The sequence below is a fragment of the Macaca thibetana genome, chromosome 3, assembly GCF_024542745.1.
Source record: "Macaca thibetana thibetana isolate TM-01 chromosome 3, ASM2454274v1, whole genome shotgun sequence".
Lineage (NCBI taxonomy): Eukaryota > Metazoa > Chordata > Mammalia > Primates > Cercopithecidae > Macaca > Macaca thibetana.
Genome location: NC_065580.1, coordinates 105643234 through 105660222, shown reverse-complemented (window position 1 = coordinate 105660222; position 16989 = coordinate 105643234). Strand labels below are relative to the sequence as shown.

The 16989-nt window shown below is 37.1% G+C and overlaps 1 protein-coding gene across 1 annotated transcript in view; it reads left to right on the top strand.

Moving 5' to 3' along the window:
• TBX20 (T-box transcription factor 20) overlaps positions 1–16989 on the top strand; it is a 52587-nt gene that overhangs the window by 10938 nt on the left and 24660 nt on the right. The window contains exons 5-6 of the mRNA XM_050785483.1: positions 2212–2370; positions 12188–12264. Coding sequence (XP_050641440.1) covers positions 2212–2370; positions 12188–12264 — 236 coding nt within the window. The remainder of the gene's footprint in view (positions 1–2211; positions 2371–12187; positions 12265–16989) is intronic.

The window sequence follows — 16989 nt, the reverse complement described above, 5'->3', positions numbered from 1 at the left end:
ATCCCAGCACTTTAGAGGTTGAACTGGGAAGATTGCTTGAACCACGGAGTTTGAAACCAGCCAGAGCAATGTAGAGAGATCCTATCTCTATGAAAACGAAACAAAACAAAAAATTAGCTGGATGTGGTGGCATGCACTTCTAGTCCCAGCCACTTGGGTGGCTGAGGTGGGAGGATCACTTGGGCCTGGGAGGTCGAGGCTACAGCGAGTTGTGATTGTGCCACTGCAAGTCAGCCTGGGTGACAGAGCAAGACCCTGTCCCCCCAAAAAATTATATTTAATATAACCCTTTATCACCAGAATTAGTGTATTCTGAAAACTATTAATACAAGGAAAGATTTTTAGATCCTGTGTTGTTAAGCTAACTTCTTTGAATAGGTTCTGAAGAAGCCTCTCTTACAGATGCAGTTTTAGTTTCAGAAAAGGAAACTTTTTTATTCTCAAGAATTATTTCTTGAGTGAAGCAGAGTCTACATTTCTATTAGTGTTCCTTAGTCCTCAAGTCACAGGAGGGCTTGAGCAGAGAGTCAAGGAGCCCTGGGGTCTTAGAGGCTCAGTCTGGTGTCTGAGTCTGTCCAGTAACCTTCCCCAAAGGAAATTAACATTCAGGTGGTAGAACTGGCGGAAGAAGAAGCTTATTTAAAGCTTAGGGCATATTCCATTTTGGTATGTGTATGTATGGGTGACTGGGTATGATGTGAAAATTCTTCCTATCTTAGTAGAATATATGATGAATGTTAATTTTTTTCTTATTTTAGTGATAGGAGGAAAATATTTGGTTTTGTTACTTCAACTTTATTCAAGCATTTGGCTGAGGATCAATTGCTTGAAATCCTTGGAATAAATGCATTAGACAAAGAGATCATATTATCATTCAAAAACATTATTTTGATTCATTTAAAGATCTCCTTTGTTTCAGTTATTCCTGTTCCAGTTTGAGATCATAAAAAGGCAGCATGTTCAAAATTCAATTGCAGTTGAAACCCTGTAACTTTAGGTTGCCTTACACCTCAGCATAGAGAGCGAGCGATTATATATCAGTTATCCCACAGTGACTAGTATTCAACTCTGCTAAAGTCAATTGGCAGAAACACTCATGCCCCACACCCAGGTTAGCCAAGAAAGCCAGGGAGCCATCAGTTGCATGACTAGCAGCAGCAACCAGCAGAGTGCCATTGGTCCTGCCAGGCTGTTTATCGTGTGATGTCACCTGAGAGTTGCGCTCTCTGCTAGCTCCTTGGAGAGGAGGGCATACAATGTGAGCCCTCTTATCCCCAGAAAGACATACCCCCAACTTTTGCAGACTTAGATAGCTGTCTGAATGGCAGGAGGGAAGATGTGAGAAACCTTTTCTATCTGAAATTGAATTTTATTGCCCTGATGCATAATGGCTAGCTTTTATATTTTATTTAAAAGATATATGAAAAATACTATCTCTTGGCTGCCTTGTTAACGAGGGTGTGTTTATGATTTCTGAGTACTTGGCAACTTTTACTGGCTACAGAATGGAAGATGGCTATCATTATTCAAGTTTGGTTTAATAACTGGAAGTTAGAAATCAAGGAAGCTGTCATAAATACTCCTTCTATTACTACTAATAATACAGTTCACATTTACTGAGCACTTCCTGTTTCCTGTGTGCCAGCCCTATGAGGTTAGTACTGTTTTTGCATGTGAGAAAACTAGGAACTGGGGAGATGAGATTACTTGGCTCAGGATTAAAGCACTAGAAACTGACAGATTCAAAATTTTAACCCAAGTCTGTCTAACACCACACTGCTTTTCTAAACTCTTTTATTTTTTTCTCCATAAATAATAGTCTGGCCTTTTAGAATATATGATTTCTTATTCTAGAAAATTTAGACTTGCATCCTTTGGTCTAACTTGACTAGCAAACCAGAAGTATTTAAAAGACTATTTTTAAAAATAGGTGAAACTTATCCTTCAGATGACCCCTCCCCCTACCGTTTTAGAAAGGACACTTGAAACAACCTGTGTGGTTTGCAGTTGTTTTGGTAAAATGTGATTCACAACAATGACTCTGCAGGATCTTGTGAAAATGATTTGCCTTAAGGCTGGAAAGGGTAGATCCGTATCTTAAAATTGACTTTGAAATTGTAGACTATTTGGTTCGTTCTTGCCTCACTGTAATTTCGCCTGTTTAGCAGTATAAGTATGTAAAATTCAGTACTTGCCATCTTTTTGTTGTAGATAATTTTGAACTCAATGCATAAGTACCAGCCAAGGGTGCACATCATTAAGAAGAAAGACCACACAGCCTCATTGCTCAACCTGAAGTCTGAAGAATTTAGAACTTTCATCTTTCCAGAAACAGTTTTTACGGCAGTCACTGCCTACCAGAATCAACTGGTGAGTGTACAGTTCACAATTTAGTTCCTGCATAAGAGAAGGATTTAGGAGGTTCTTACATTTTCTTGGAGAGAAGAGATATCCCAGTACTCAAAATGGATGTTCTCTTTGCACAGAGCTATTGAGTTTCAGTGCTAGGACCTCTAAGAGTGTGTTGAATGACTGTGTATTACGCTATATTTTCTAGAATCTCTGTATTATGGGTGAGGTTTTTAACTGCCCACTTCCCCACCCACACTCATCCCAATCTGCTTTCTCACATTTTCTTCTCCAGAAAGTTACTTGCCTCTTTTTCCTCCTTCTGGTAACATGTATAACCATGTTCTTGTTGCTTCATAACATTTAAAGGCTCAGTTTCTCTGCTGAATTAAACACACCTATTCTATCCAACTGCCCAAACTGCTGATACTTGAGATATTTTGTGAGGTTTATTCAGCTATAGTTTAGGGTGAGATAATTCTGGTAAAATGACTTTAAGTGTCTTTTTAGATAGTAAACTATAGTAGTACGTAACATCAAGATATCTGATTTATATTATTGAATTATATGCAAGGTGAGTATCCCTAATACAAAAACCCAAAATCTGAATGCTCCAAAATCTGAAACTTTTTGAGCATTGACATGGCACTCAAAGGAAATGCTCATTGGAGCATTTCGGATTTTAGATTTGTAGATTAAGGATGCTTAACCTGTAAGTATAATGTAAAATTCCCAAATCTGAGAAAATCTGAGATCCAAAATACTTTTGGTCCCAAGCATTTCAGATAAGGGGTACTCAACCTATATTTTTTACTCTCTGTTATACATCACATTTAAGATTAACGCATTTCTGGCCAGGTGCGGTGGCTCACGCCTGTAATCCCAGCACTTTGGGAGGCCAGGGTGGGTGGATTACCTGAGGTCAGGAGTTCAAGACCAACCTGGCCAACATGGTGAAACCCTGTCTCTAGTAAAAATACAAAAATTAGCTGGGCGTGGTGGCAGGTGCCTGTAGTCCTGGCTACTTGGGAGGCTGAGGCAGGAGAATTGCTTGAACTTGGGAGGCGGAGGTTGCAGTGAGCTGCACTCTAGCCTGGTTGACAAAGCGAGACTCCACCTCAAAAAAATAAATAAAATTTAAAAAGGTAAACTTAATGCATTTCTTCATCCATAGGGCTTATTCCAACTTAGTAAATATTTATCAAGGCCATACTAAGGGCCATGTACTGATAGACACTTCCCATACATTTTCTTCTTTTGTGCCTAGCGTAAGCTTAAGGGGCTGTGGCAGTACTAACACTCCATAGGTGAGGAAGCTGAAGCTAAGGGAGGGTGAGTAACTTCTCTCCGTCAGAAAGGACCAGCAATAGAATTCCTTTTCATACGCTTCAGTATAAAAGGAAGTCACATGCTCAGTTTACTTGACACATTCAGTTGTCCATGACCTCTCGGTGCCTTTGTGTCTTGTGTTTGTTTCATTGGTCATAGGTAGCCAAGACTGTTGCTCTCCTCTTGTCTTGATGTTGTTAGGTTTTGGGTTCTGAGTGAGTAGCTGTTAGATGCTGCCTGGCAATGGCTCAGAGTCCAGAGGGGGATGGTCACCTGGAAGCGAGGTGGTGTGGAGACTCTCGGGAAAGGCAAGATGAAGCTGACATCACAGCCAGCCTCACACAAATGAGATAGCAGAAGCCTGGAAAAGGGATGTGGGCACATGGCCAGAGTGGATGCATATAAGGCTTACTCTCCTAGGATTTCTGTACAACTTTGAGTAGATTTCATTTCACCAGTGGCTGCTATTTTCCTTACCTATATATTAGGGCCAAGAACTGACCAGACCATTTTAGGGGATTGCTGTGAAGATCAAACATAGTGGTGTGTGTAGGCTTGTTCCAAACAAGCCTTTGGAAGCTGTGGGAAGTTGCTCTGTAAATAAGGCATGTGGTTATGATTGGGCTATCTCAGAAATGTCAAAAGAGAATTTGTCACTATTTGGATTTTAAAATTTTAGTGGCATATTAGTTAATGAGATAAATTAAGGCATAACTGTTATCACGCTGGTCATCTTATAGTAAAGACAAGTATTGTAACCTTTGAATTATCTCCAACATGGTAACACAGGAGTGGAAACATTCACAGAATGCCCAAGCTAAAAGTTGGGGGTTAGATGGAAGCCTTCGAAGGCCTAAAGCACTAATGCTATTTCTCTGAGAATCTGGAACACTGAAACCAGCAATCCTGTTTTTAATTTATTTGAGGGCACATGGAATGCAAATATCATAGGCTCCAAAAAGATTCCTAAAACATTCCATTCATTTTACACTAATGGATTTCATAGCTTTTATAATATATACTATGCTAATATAACAATTTAAATTTATGCTAACTTAAGAAACCTTATTGATGTTTGGGAATGACATAGACACTTGTCATGTGGAAACCTCATTCCTTTTATCATAATTCTTTTTAAAGAGGGCCAAAGCAAGAAGAGGTAAATTGTTTTCTTCTTTATTTTTTTAGTGAAAATTATAGAGACAAAGAAAAATTAAAATTTCTAGTAAACTTTAAAGTATAATGCCTGAGATTTGGTTTAATAGGTGAGACAACAAGCCTGCCTAAGTGTTGGTGGGACCTCTCATATCATAGGAGGGTCTTATTTACATAATACAATAACAATAACTACCATTTGGGTGCTTACTATGTGCAAGACAGTACTTGAATTCATAATCATACTTGATCTTCTCAACGATATTGTGAGATAGGAACAATCGTAATTTTATTCAGCATCATACAGTTGGGGTAATTGAGGGACGAGTTAAAATTTAAGTCATATGAAGTGACCTTGCTCCTCCCATTGCAGATTTGAATTCAGGTGGTTAAGATTCAAGAGGGGGTGCCCTTAACCTCTAAGCTGTGAGTGAAGAAGCAGAACTTCACCCCCTCTCAGCTCTTGGCCCTGATAGACTCTGAGATGTCAATTTTAGAGGGCATCAACTCTTTATGCTCTTTTTTTTTTTTTTTTTTTTTTTTTAACAAATGTGCTGCTCACACCACACATCAGCAAGTGTAACACGATGATGATCATCTTAAACAAGAGGTCAGAATATCTGCTAGTACTCACTGCATCCAACTGGAGCCACATCTTTAATGACATTTTCTCATTCTTGTTTTTCCACTCAATTTTTTGTTTAGAACAAATTTCAGATATACAAAAAACTAAACAAATAGTAAAATGAACCTCACATGCCTTCCACCCCGATTCAGCAATGCCAAATTTGCTTTTCCCCCAAATTTTCTCTTTCCTCCCTCTCCCTCTCTCTATATGCATATGTACTTCCCCTCTTCCTTCCCATTTTCTTCCCTCCCCTTTTAAAACTAAGTTGCATGCCTCATGACACTTCTAAACACTCTGTAAGCCTATTCTGACAATTAGGACATTATTTTTGTAATCCCAACATCTTTATCACAGTTAAGAAAATTTATAAGAATTTGTTCTTTATATCACCTAATATTCAGTTTATATTAAAATTTTCAGGATAGACCAACTGTCCCCAAACCCCCTCTGAACTAGGATCCAGTTAAAATTCATGGTTTGGATTTATTACTTTTAATTTAGAAAACTCTTTCCACATTTTTTTCTAAACACCTCATTCAATTCTGACACTGATGCCTTGAAGAAGGCCCCATGAGTCCCGTTTTGTAGAATTAGAAACTGAGGTCAGAGTGGTGAAGACATTCACCCAAGGTCACAAATCTGGTAAGTGACAGAACCAGTATGAGGTTTTGATCTTCTGGGTTTTAATTCCATCTTTTTGGTGACATCATGATAGATTGCAAGGCCAAGGAAGTGGTGACCACTGACAGTGTCATCGAAAACTGACTTTGAAAATGTGGGTAATGGAAATAGGTGAAGATACTAATACACACATTTCAACACAAGTTGCTCCTTTTGCAAAGGTTTATTTCTAATTAATATCATAAATGGCATCAAAATCCAGCCATCAGTGCCCAGCTATTCTTTCTTGCATTAAGTATAAATATGATTAGTATGTCATTTCATTGCTGAGTAACCACAATGAAAGTGACTAAATTCAGAATTAATTTTCTCGTAGATACTACTATGTCTGAGTTTAGTTTTCTATATCCACCTTTAAAACCATAGCCCCTTGCACAAAGCCATATGCGTTTAAAATAGAAATCCAGTTAATAGTCAACAATTTGATTAGGTGTCCTAACAGGCCAGTTTTGCAAATGGTTTATAAACCTCGTAAGACCAATCAAAATTCATCTTGTAGGTGCTCAGTAAACATGTGTAGTGAATAAATGAACTTGTGGGTTAGCATTTTCATTAGTCCTGTGTCATTTTCTAGAGTTATCCTTGAATCTTTCTAGGCCTTCTACCATCTACTTTGACTTCACTGCTCTGCCAAGTTTGTGTAGTAATTTTCCTATAACATACAATAATTATCCTGCAGCATATAATAGCCTATAACATATAATAAATATATAGTAAATAAAGTAAATATATACTAGGTATAGTATTAGAATTTTCTCACATAAAAAGAACAAAGAGGGAGGAGAAAAGAGAGGAAGATTTAAAAATTCACATTTAGGACCACTTTCATATATCTTAAGCTTTGGATATGACTGCTGTTTTTATGTCTATTGAAATCCAAGTCAGAGTTTCCAAAACAATTTGTGAAAAAATTCCTCATTTATTGTGCCTTGTAGTTTCATTTATAAGTAATGAAAATAGGACCTTTTATTTGCTGTTTCTTTCTCTGGTTTTTGCAAGCGAATGATTGCATTTCTTTACATTATTGGATAAAAGCTAAATACATTACACTTTCAACAAACTATTTTATAATTGAAGATTGAAAGGTCATGCATTGTTTTTGAGCAGGCAGACCATTGCTGTAGAGTTGAAGTGTAGGTCAAGTTTCATTTTTAAATGCCTTTGGTCAGATATTTTCCTGATAATTGGAGAAATGGTCTCTGAGGGCCAGTTTTACCTTGTGGCTGGGAACCCTAGCTGGATTCAGAGTCCAGTGATACTATACAGAATAACCACGGCAAAAGGTCCCCTTCTCTTTTGCACAGCAGGTAGTGTCACAGTCTGCCCTCCACACATTTGTTTAAAGATAATAGAGATGCCAAAAGAGTGAACATTCTGGTTAGGAATTGCAAATAATAGATGAAAAAGCAGGGTTGTATTTTAGACTGAATTAGTAATTTGGATATATGTAGACCCACACTAAACAGCAGCATTTCTTAAGCACATACTACTAACCATGCTTGTTAGTGTTTTCTCTTGATGAAGTGAGAAACTTTGCTGCTTTTAAGAATTTTTGAGTTATAAAGAAGCCATACCTCTGGTTTCTGTACATTACAATGTTTGGTAGCTGATTTATTTTTGATACTTCTTTTAGGATTACGTTTGATACAGGTGATTTGTTCAACAGCATTACAAGCTGCAGGCAGCCTCTCTTCGGACATGAATGAAATGTTGTCCAACTGAAATCACTGTCTGTAACTCAATTTCTTTTTCTCATCACTTCTCAAGTGTTTTGTTTTTTTTTTTAGTTATCCCACATTTCATAAAGAGATGTAAAACTACACCTTAAAAAATGAATTTCTTTATAGCTACTGGCCTTTATTTAAATATGGTGGCATAAACTCTACGTCTGACCTTTTAAAATGTATGATTACCTAGAATGTTAAAATTTTGCTATTTAAAAATTATTTTATCTTTAAATTTAAAAAATGAAATACTTTTCCTGTAAATTCATGGTTTCACTTAGTTCATAATTGGTGAAAAGGTGAGATCATATTTCTGACTGTGCTTGTTCTTGAGGTAAAGCTCAACAAATATTTGTGGGGTTCTTATTGTAGACACCCTAGTAGATTCAGAGTCTAGTGACAGTGGGCTACAAGGAACGTGGTGGGCTCACAAAGAAGTTTAATCCACAATCTCTGTGCTGCTAATTATTAATACCCCATAAAAGCTGTTCAGAAATGTGTAGCATCAACCCAGAACTCCCATACGATTTTAGTGATAATAAATCCATTCAGGTTTTTTCTGCTCTCATGTGCAAAAGCAATCATTTTCCCTAGAATTAGATTAAGTAGAAATAGAGAAAGTAATTGTTTTGAATTCTTTTTCTAATTAGTACACTAAAATTAAATCATTGCTGTAGTTAATTGATAAATCTGGGTGTATAAGAGCACCTTGTACTATTCTTGCAACTTTCCTAAAGTTTGAAATTATATCAAAATGTAAAGAAATTTCCACTGATACTCCTAGGAATTATGAAAGTTGGATTAAAATGATATTCGAAGTAGATAATTCTCATAATGAGAGAAAATTTGAAGAAATCTGAAAACTCATGTTGAATTTAAGTTACTCCTTTGCTCAGAGTATGGCAGTATTATTAGATATGGTGACACATCAGTTGAGCAACACGTGTTTTGAGAGTATGTATTTTCTATGGTATTAGAGCACTGAAGAATTTAAGATAACTTCTCAATCATATTCTGAACCAATATCTTTATCTTTTGAAAAAAGAACAAGAAATGTGATTTTCAGAATTCTTTTCAGAGATAAAATATGTCAAAAGTCCATCTTTAATCATTAGAACAGATAGGTAATACTTTCTACCCTTTTCGTTTGTAAAGACTCAGAAAAAGCTTGATATATTTATGTCTTAGAGATATGACTGTAAACAGTTCTTTCAAAATGATTTTTTCATAAGATATATTATCTGTTATATGTAGAAAATTTTATCCATTGGCAAGCCTGTTTACTTTTCAATTTTATAAATGTGCTATTTAAAGGCAGCCTTACCTTTATTGCTCCACCTCACAGTTTCAGTTTGAAATTTTCCTGTGGGTTTGATTCGCCCTTAATGTCTCTAACTGTGTGTTGGAGGTGGTGCCACCTTCTTTAACAACATTTAGAACCAGTTCCAGCTCTGATTAGCTGTGCGTGTCATCCCAACATCTAGCGCAGTGCATGTGCATGGTGATTAATCCTCATTATTTGCTGATGAATTATTGTGAAAGCATATTAATGAACTATAAAGCCCTTCAGAAGTAGAACGTATTTTATATATAGTTGTTCATTACAAAGAGGCATAGCTCATGTCCTGGAGGATTTTAAAATCTTGTTGATATTTGTAATCGTAGACTATATTGATTGCCTGGGCTTTAGAAGATGTTTGTAATTTATTTCAAACAAAAAAAATATTTTCTCCTTCCCTCCCAAAACTGACCTTCAAAAACAAGTCCTAGTCGGAATGAGTGGATGAAACAAGACTTCCTTACCAATGCCGTAGCATAGCTATTTTCTTTAGCTGCTCGACAGTGAATGTTCATGGGCTAAAAATGAGCATTTCTGAGGCAAATGTATTTTTTTTGTTTTGTTTTGCTTTGTTTTGGAGGCGGAGTCTTGCTCTGTTGCCCAGGCTGGAGTGCAGTGGTAGGATCTCGGCTGACTGCAAGCTCCCTCCCGGGTTCACGCCATTCTCCCACCTCAGCCTCCCAAGTAGCTGTGACTACAGGCACCAGCCACCATGCCCAGCTAATTTTTTTGTATTTTTAATAGAGACGGGGTTTCACTGTGTTAGCCAGGCTGGTCTCGATCTTCTGACCTTGTGATCTGGTCGCCTCGGCCTCCCAAAGTGCTGGGATTACAGGCGTGAGCAAATGTTTTTTAAAATTAATATTATCAAAGAGTTAATCTTATAATTTGCCAGTGTTATTGACAGAGGAGTCTTTCTGGCTGGGTTAGTATGGGGGGTTTCATTTTAAGCGAGGCATAAATAGTTTCTTTGCAGCTTGTGCCTTGGTTTAGATCACTTTCAGAAACCATAAAAAAGAAAAAAAACACATTTATTTTTTTATTTTTATTTTTATTTTTTTACTTTTATTTATTTATTTATTTTTTTGAGACGGAGCCTATATCTGTCACCCAGGATGGAGTGCAGTGGTGTGATCTCAACTCACTGCAACCTCCGCCTCCCGGGTTCACTCCATTCTTCTGCCGAGTAGCTGGGACTACAGGCGCCTGCCACAACGCCCGGCTAATTTTTGTGGTTTTGGTAGAGATGGAGTTTCACCGGGTTAGCCAGGATGGTCTCAATCTCCTGATCTCATGATCTGCCCGCCTCGGCCTCCCAAAGTGCTGGGATTACAGGCGTGAGCCACTGCGCCTGGCCAAAAAAAAAAAAAAAAAAAAAAAAAAAACAAAAAAAAAACCACATTTCTTTTGAAATGAAAAAAGAAATTCCTCATGTGTTAACAGTTTAAAGTGTTCTATAGATATACTCCGACTGGGGAGGAAGTTGCTTTTTGGCAAGAGTATTTCTTTTCTTCTTCTTCTTTTTTTTTTCTTTTGAGAGAGAGTCTTGCTCTTGCTCTTGCTCTTGTCACCCAGGCTGGAGTGCAGTGGCGTGATCTCGGCTCACTGCAGCCTCTGCCTCCTAGGTTCAGGTGATTCTCTTGCCTCAGCCTCTTGAGTAGGTGGGATTACAGGCACATGCCACTATGCCTGGCTAATTTTTTATTTTTAGTAGAGACGGAGTTTCACCATGTTGGTCAGGTTGGTCTTGAACTCCTGACCTTGTGGTCTGCCTGCCTGGGCCTCCCAAAGTGCTGGGATTACAGGCGTGAGCCACAGTGCCCGGCCTGGCAAGAGGTATTTCAAACTATCTGTTTAGATTGTGTACTCCTTACTTTGAAAGAAGAAGACATGCCTGTAACTTTTTTTCCCCATGTTAAGAATCTTTAGCATGCATTTCTCTCTAAAGGTGACCATGGGTTCTAATTTTGATACTGAGAAGCTATGACTCCTTAAAGGTTTTCTTGGTTCTAATTCAGTTACTGACCAGCTGAATCTTGGCCCTCGTGCTCTTTGAGTTTGTGTGTGATTATCTGTCGGATAAGACCGTGGGCTAGATGGTCTCTCAGCTTCCGTTCAACTCTAACAATTCCAGTATTTTCCATGTTGAGTATCCTTTAATCAGTGTTTCCTGTATTTTTTCATTGCCACTTAATGTATTCTCCTTCAGAGGCATGGTGCATACAATTTCATGGATCTTTCTACACTAATAGTAGTACTATGGGAATTCTGAACACCACAGCATGGACATTTAATATTTCAGAGTGTGATTATTATTAGAATGTATTTTTCCATAAAAACATAGAATTTATAAATAACATTTCATGGAAGGATAACAAAAGATGGACTAATTTGATTCTGATTGAGTCAAATGGAAAGGGAAATAGGAGAAAATTTCTATTCAGAAGGCTTTATGTCATGTATATCAATATCATATTGAACATGAGGCTATTATTGGCCATTTTACCTTTTATCTATTATGGTATGTATATGTACTCACAGTACTAAAAAAGATGTCACCAAGTCAAATGAAACTGCATTCTTACTTTTGTTCCCTATCAGTGCTGGAATTCTGCATAATTATCCCATTTAGGTGGCTCTCCCATTCCTCAGTTCAGCCCTAGCCTTTGACATATTATATAATATATTAAATACTACACACCCCAGTTCACATCTACTTTTGCCTCAAAGGCTCCCATCCCTAATTGTATCTATCTGTCGACCTCCAGCCTGTCCTTAATACCTCCTCTATGAGACCTTCCCCTCCCATCCCACCTGGGTGGGATTTGTCCCTCGTGAACATGTGTAGCACTTTCCACCCTTCTCACGACATTGAGAAACATTAAGATATTCTTGGTGTGCTATAGAGAATGAACAAACTATTTCTGATTTTACTTCCTTGACCTCAGAAATGATACTGTTTTGTACCCATTCTTTCTCCAGATAACGAAGCTGAAAATAGATAGCAATCCTTTTGCCAAAGGATTCCGGGATTCCTCCAGGCTCACTGACATTGAGAGGTAATGAGAATTTTCTGTTTACTTTCTTATTCAGATAAGATCAAGAGAAGAGGGAGTTTGTAACAACACACTCCTTTCGACACCAGAGAATCATAACCTTACTATGTATAGTCTTCTATTCTCTGTGCCCCATTCCTGGTACATATGCAACTGCTTAAGTCTGACAGCTACTGTAACTGGATCTATTATATGCTTAATTTCTGAGTGAAATAGTTTCTTTGGTCAGGACATTTATTCTACTATAAAAAATAGGGCTTTGTTGTTATTAAAGACTTAGTGCTCTTGATATTCTTAAGCTTCGTGTCTCAATGAGTGGCAGTCTGTAGAGAAACAGAACCGTGATAGCCTTTTACCTTCCCAAGTAGATATATTTGCTAACACAAAGAGTGTAAGGGTAGTTTGGAATTTTAAAACAAGGAGATGTAATTTAGTTCAAGGTCACATAATTTTACCAATATAGTAGACTGCTTATATTTAATAGGAGAGACATCAGGCAGGCCTCAGGACCTCTAAGAAGACAAGTGAAATCATGTGCCTGTAACTTACCCTACTTTTTACTCAATTAAAATGGTTCATGCAGTTTGAGACCATTGAGGTGATGAGTAATTACTATATGGAGATACATATTTTGCCCAGTGTGAACGTCAAAAATTGTTTTTCAAAGAGAAGACTTTTAAACCTGACTGATTATTTGTACTTCTTAAACACACTAATTCTTTTATGTGGCCCAATGTCTTGGTTGACCAGGGAAGTTCCCTAGCCACCAGAACCACTGATTTACTTTATCTCTACATCTTTGTGTAATTTCCCTACTAACTGCTGCACATTTCTGCTGCACTCTTTGTTACCCACATAGCCACATCTCCTGACCTCAGCACTTCTGTCTAACCTATCTTGGCAACTCAAATTAAGAGATAATTACGTATTTTAACAACCCCTGTCTCAGCCTTCCTAAGCCTTCCCAAATGGCAGAATGTGAGGTGGAGATTTGATTTAGGGGAACAGCCTTAGAGGCTCAGTGGGGAAACAGAGGAGCTAGCAGGAGAGGCTGAATGTTGGGCAGGAACTATGGGATTTGAGCAGAAAAGAAAGATTAAATAGTTGGAGAACTTGACAAGTTGGTTGAAAGTGTTGAGATCAAGAAAAGAAACTTGAGCTTGTGATTGAAAATCCATTGCAAAGTGCAGAGAGAAGGCAAGTGGTAACTCTCAAATTAGGTGGGATACAAGTCACTGAGAATGTGCTACCAGCAGTGGGGGTAACAAAGGAGTCCACTTGCAAAAGGCAACTTCATTTAGGCATGACTTTATTTCCTGTTTCTGAGGGCCAGAAGCCCTGCTGCAGTGGGTTTATGCAGTGGGGATTGTTCTAAGTGAACTTTTTCTCAGTTTTATTCAGGTATGAAGTAAGAATGGAGACAGTGATGCAGTGGGGTGATAGTGATCTGCTTTTATAGTGTGTGTCATATTTTTCTGTCTCAGACCATGGGGGTACGTACGATATATTGGGAGAAAAAAAAGTTAGGGCTTAGAGTCTCACCTCTGCCTTCTCCTGGGTGAGTGACCCTGAAGAAGTCACCAGACTTCCGAGTCTGTTCCCTCATCTAGAAAATGGAAAAAATAACCCTGCTCACCTCAGAGGTTTATTCTGAGAATCAGATAAACTGGCATTTATGACAGCATTTTATAAATCTAAAAATGTAAAATAATTACAAGTTCTTCATCTTGTTATATGAGCATTTCATCTAACAACTTTTATCCCACGTAACTCTATGTTTCATAGTCTTAATAAACTACTCCTAGAGTAAAAATAGCCTTGTAGTTGCACATGGGTTTACAAGATAGGAGGTACTCAGTCTGACTGCTCTTTAGAACGGCAGATTTGATAATGCATGCGGCCACATTTTCCACTTATTGAATAAGCATCCTGATGTGGGAGCACTCACATGTACACGAAGCTAAGTAGCTTTCAATGGTCTGAGGGCAAAGACAGCACTCTTTACATGACTAGCTGAAAGTTTGCAAGATGACCTAAGTAGTGTGAAATTGGCCAAGGTTTTGGATTTCATTTCCAGATATTTAAGTTTGAATTTTTCATAAACAGCCTTTGGGGATGGGACAAATCAGATCAATTGATCTTTAGAGACCTAAAGAAATTAAATTAGTCTGGAGTCAGTTACTGCACTAAACCATCTAGTAATTGAATTGCTCCTTGTAACTGATTGAAAACAGCCCTATCCTTAACAATATAGGGAGCTTTTCTTTATAAGAGATCTGAGAGAAAAACACATCTTTTTATGACATGATGACAGATATTGCACTTTTCTAACCTAATTGAATATGATGTTATAAATATGTGACCTTAATGATTTCAAGTTTCCTGTTTCAGATTTACAACTTAATGTGTGGGACACCCAAACAAAAATGCCTTTAGGATTGGATCTGTTTGCCTGTACCTCAAAATTCACAGTTTTAATCCTTCTACAGCTACACAAGCTTTTGGGATACTCTTAAAGGTGTTTTAGTTTTCTTGCTCTAATCTTATTAGGTTCCATTGAGGTACTTGAATGTCTCACTTTGTGTGTAGCCTTACTCTTCAGGGACATCGTCTTTCTCATTTCTAAAAGAAAACCCACCTCACTGGCAAAAATAGAAAGTATTTTGATTACTGCTTTGTAATATACCTTCCATGGTCAACCAGGAAGCAAACCAAAAGCCCAAAGGGATATCTTTATATAATCTAATGTCTAGTTTCTCAGATTGGGGAAACAATTATTGGCTGGTTTCATATAATAAGCTTTAGACAGTCATTCAGTTGGCATTTTGTGTTTCTTTTTTGGGGGGAGGTGCGGTTAACTTCGTCCAGTACACTTCTGAGAAAGGAAAAATAACTGGGAGGAGTTATCTATGTTGTATTCAAAATTAAGTTTCTTTCATTAATTTTTTTCTTTCTACTAAAAGAGTTTGTGTGCATTGCCAAAAAATCAGAAAATATGGACAAGTAAGAAAAAGAGCATAAAAAAGCAGTGAAACCCCATTTTCTTAGAGATGACCGCTGGCAAAACCCATTATATATTCTTTCAGATACTTTCTTATGCATGTGTGAACATTTACTTCCTTTAAAGTTTATCTTGCCAACTATATTATTTTTAATTTTCCCCCTTAATATAAATAGATATATATCTGCAGTATACTTTTTATTGGCTTTCTAATTTTCCATTATGTGCTGTAATTTATTTGACTAATCCTATGCATTAGTTATTTAGGTTTCTGATTTTTCGCTGTCACAAATAGTGCCAGGAGGAAAATACGTATCTTTATACATCTTCTTAATTATTACCGTAAGATAAATATCCACAAAATTAAAATGCTGAGTCAAAGGATTTTTTTTTTAATCATAGTATTATTGTTAATTGTTAAAAAATTTGGAAAAAGAACCCAAATATTCAATAATAGGAGATTGGTTTAATAAACTTCATAGCCATGCAATAGAGGTTTTAGAAATTGTGGTAAAATATATATAACATAAAATTGACCATTTTAACCATTTTAAAGTGTACAATTCAGTGACATTAAGTACATTCATGATGTCGCAAAACCATCACTGCTATCCGTTTCCAGAATGTTTTCATCATCCCAAATAGAAACTCTGTACCCATTAAAATAACTTCCAATTTACTGTCCCTTTGAGGCCCTGGTAATCTGTATCCTACTTTCTGCATCTATGAATTTATCTAGTCTGGGTACCTCATATAAGTGGAAAGATGTATAGTCATGAGTCACTTAACAGGAGGGCTGCTTTCTGAGAAATGCATTGTTTGGAGATTTTGTCATTGTGAAAACATCATAGAGTGTATTTACACAAACCCAGATGGTACAGCCTACTACACACGTAGGCTATTTGGTATGGCCTATTGATCCTAGACTACAAACCGTACTGTGTTGCATGTTACTGTACTGAATACTGCAGGCAGCTGTAATGCAAGGGTAGGTATTTATGAACCTAAACATTAAAAAGGCATAGTAAAAATACAGTATAAAACATAAAAAAGTGGTACACCTGTATAGGGCACTCACCATGAATGGAGCTTAAGGTCTGGAATTTGCACTGGGTGAGTGGTCAGTGAATATGAAGGCCTAGGACATTACTGTACACTACTGTAGACTTTATAAACACTGTACACTTAGGCTATACCAAATTTATAAAGAATATTTTTCTTTAAGGATAAATTCACCTTAGCTTATTGTAACTGTTTTACTTTCTAAACTTTTTAACTTTTTGACTCTCCTGTAAGAGATTAGCTTAAAACATACACATTGTACAACTGTACAAAAACATTTTTCTTTATATCCCTATTCTGTAAGTTATTTCAATTTTTTTTTTTTTTTTTACTTTCTAAACATTTTTATTAAAACCTAAGACATCATCAGACACAGCAGGCCTACCGTGGGTCAGGATAATCAATATCACCGTCTTACACCTCCACATGTTCTGTCACTGAACGTCTTCAGGGGCAATAACACACATCTCCTGTAATGATAATGCTTTCTTCTGGAATACCTGCCAGAGGATCTGCCTGACACTGTTTCACAGTTAACTTTTTTTTTTTTTTTTGATAAGTAGAAGGAGTACACCGTGAAATAATTATAAAAATTATAGCATAGTACATATACAAACCAGTAACATCATTGTTATCACTATCAAGTATGATGTACTTTATACAAA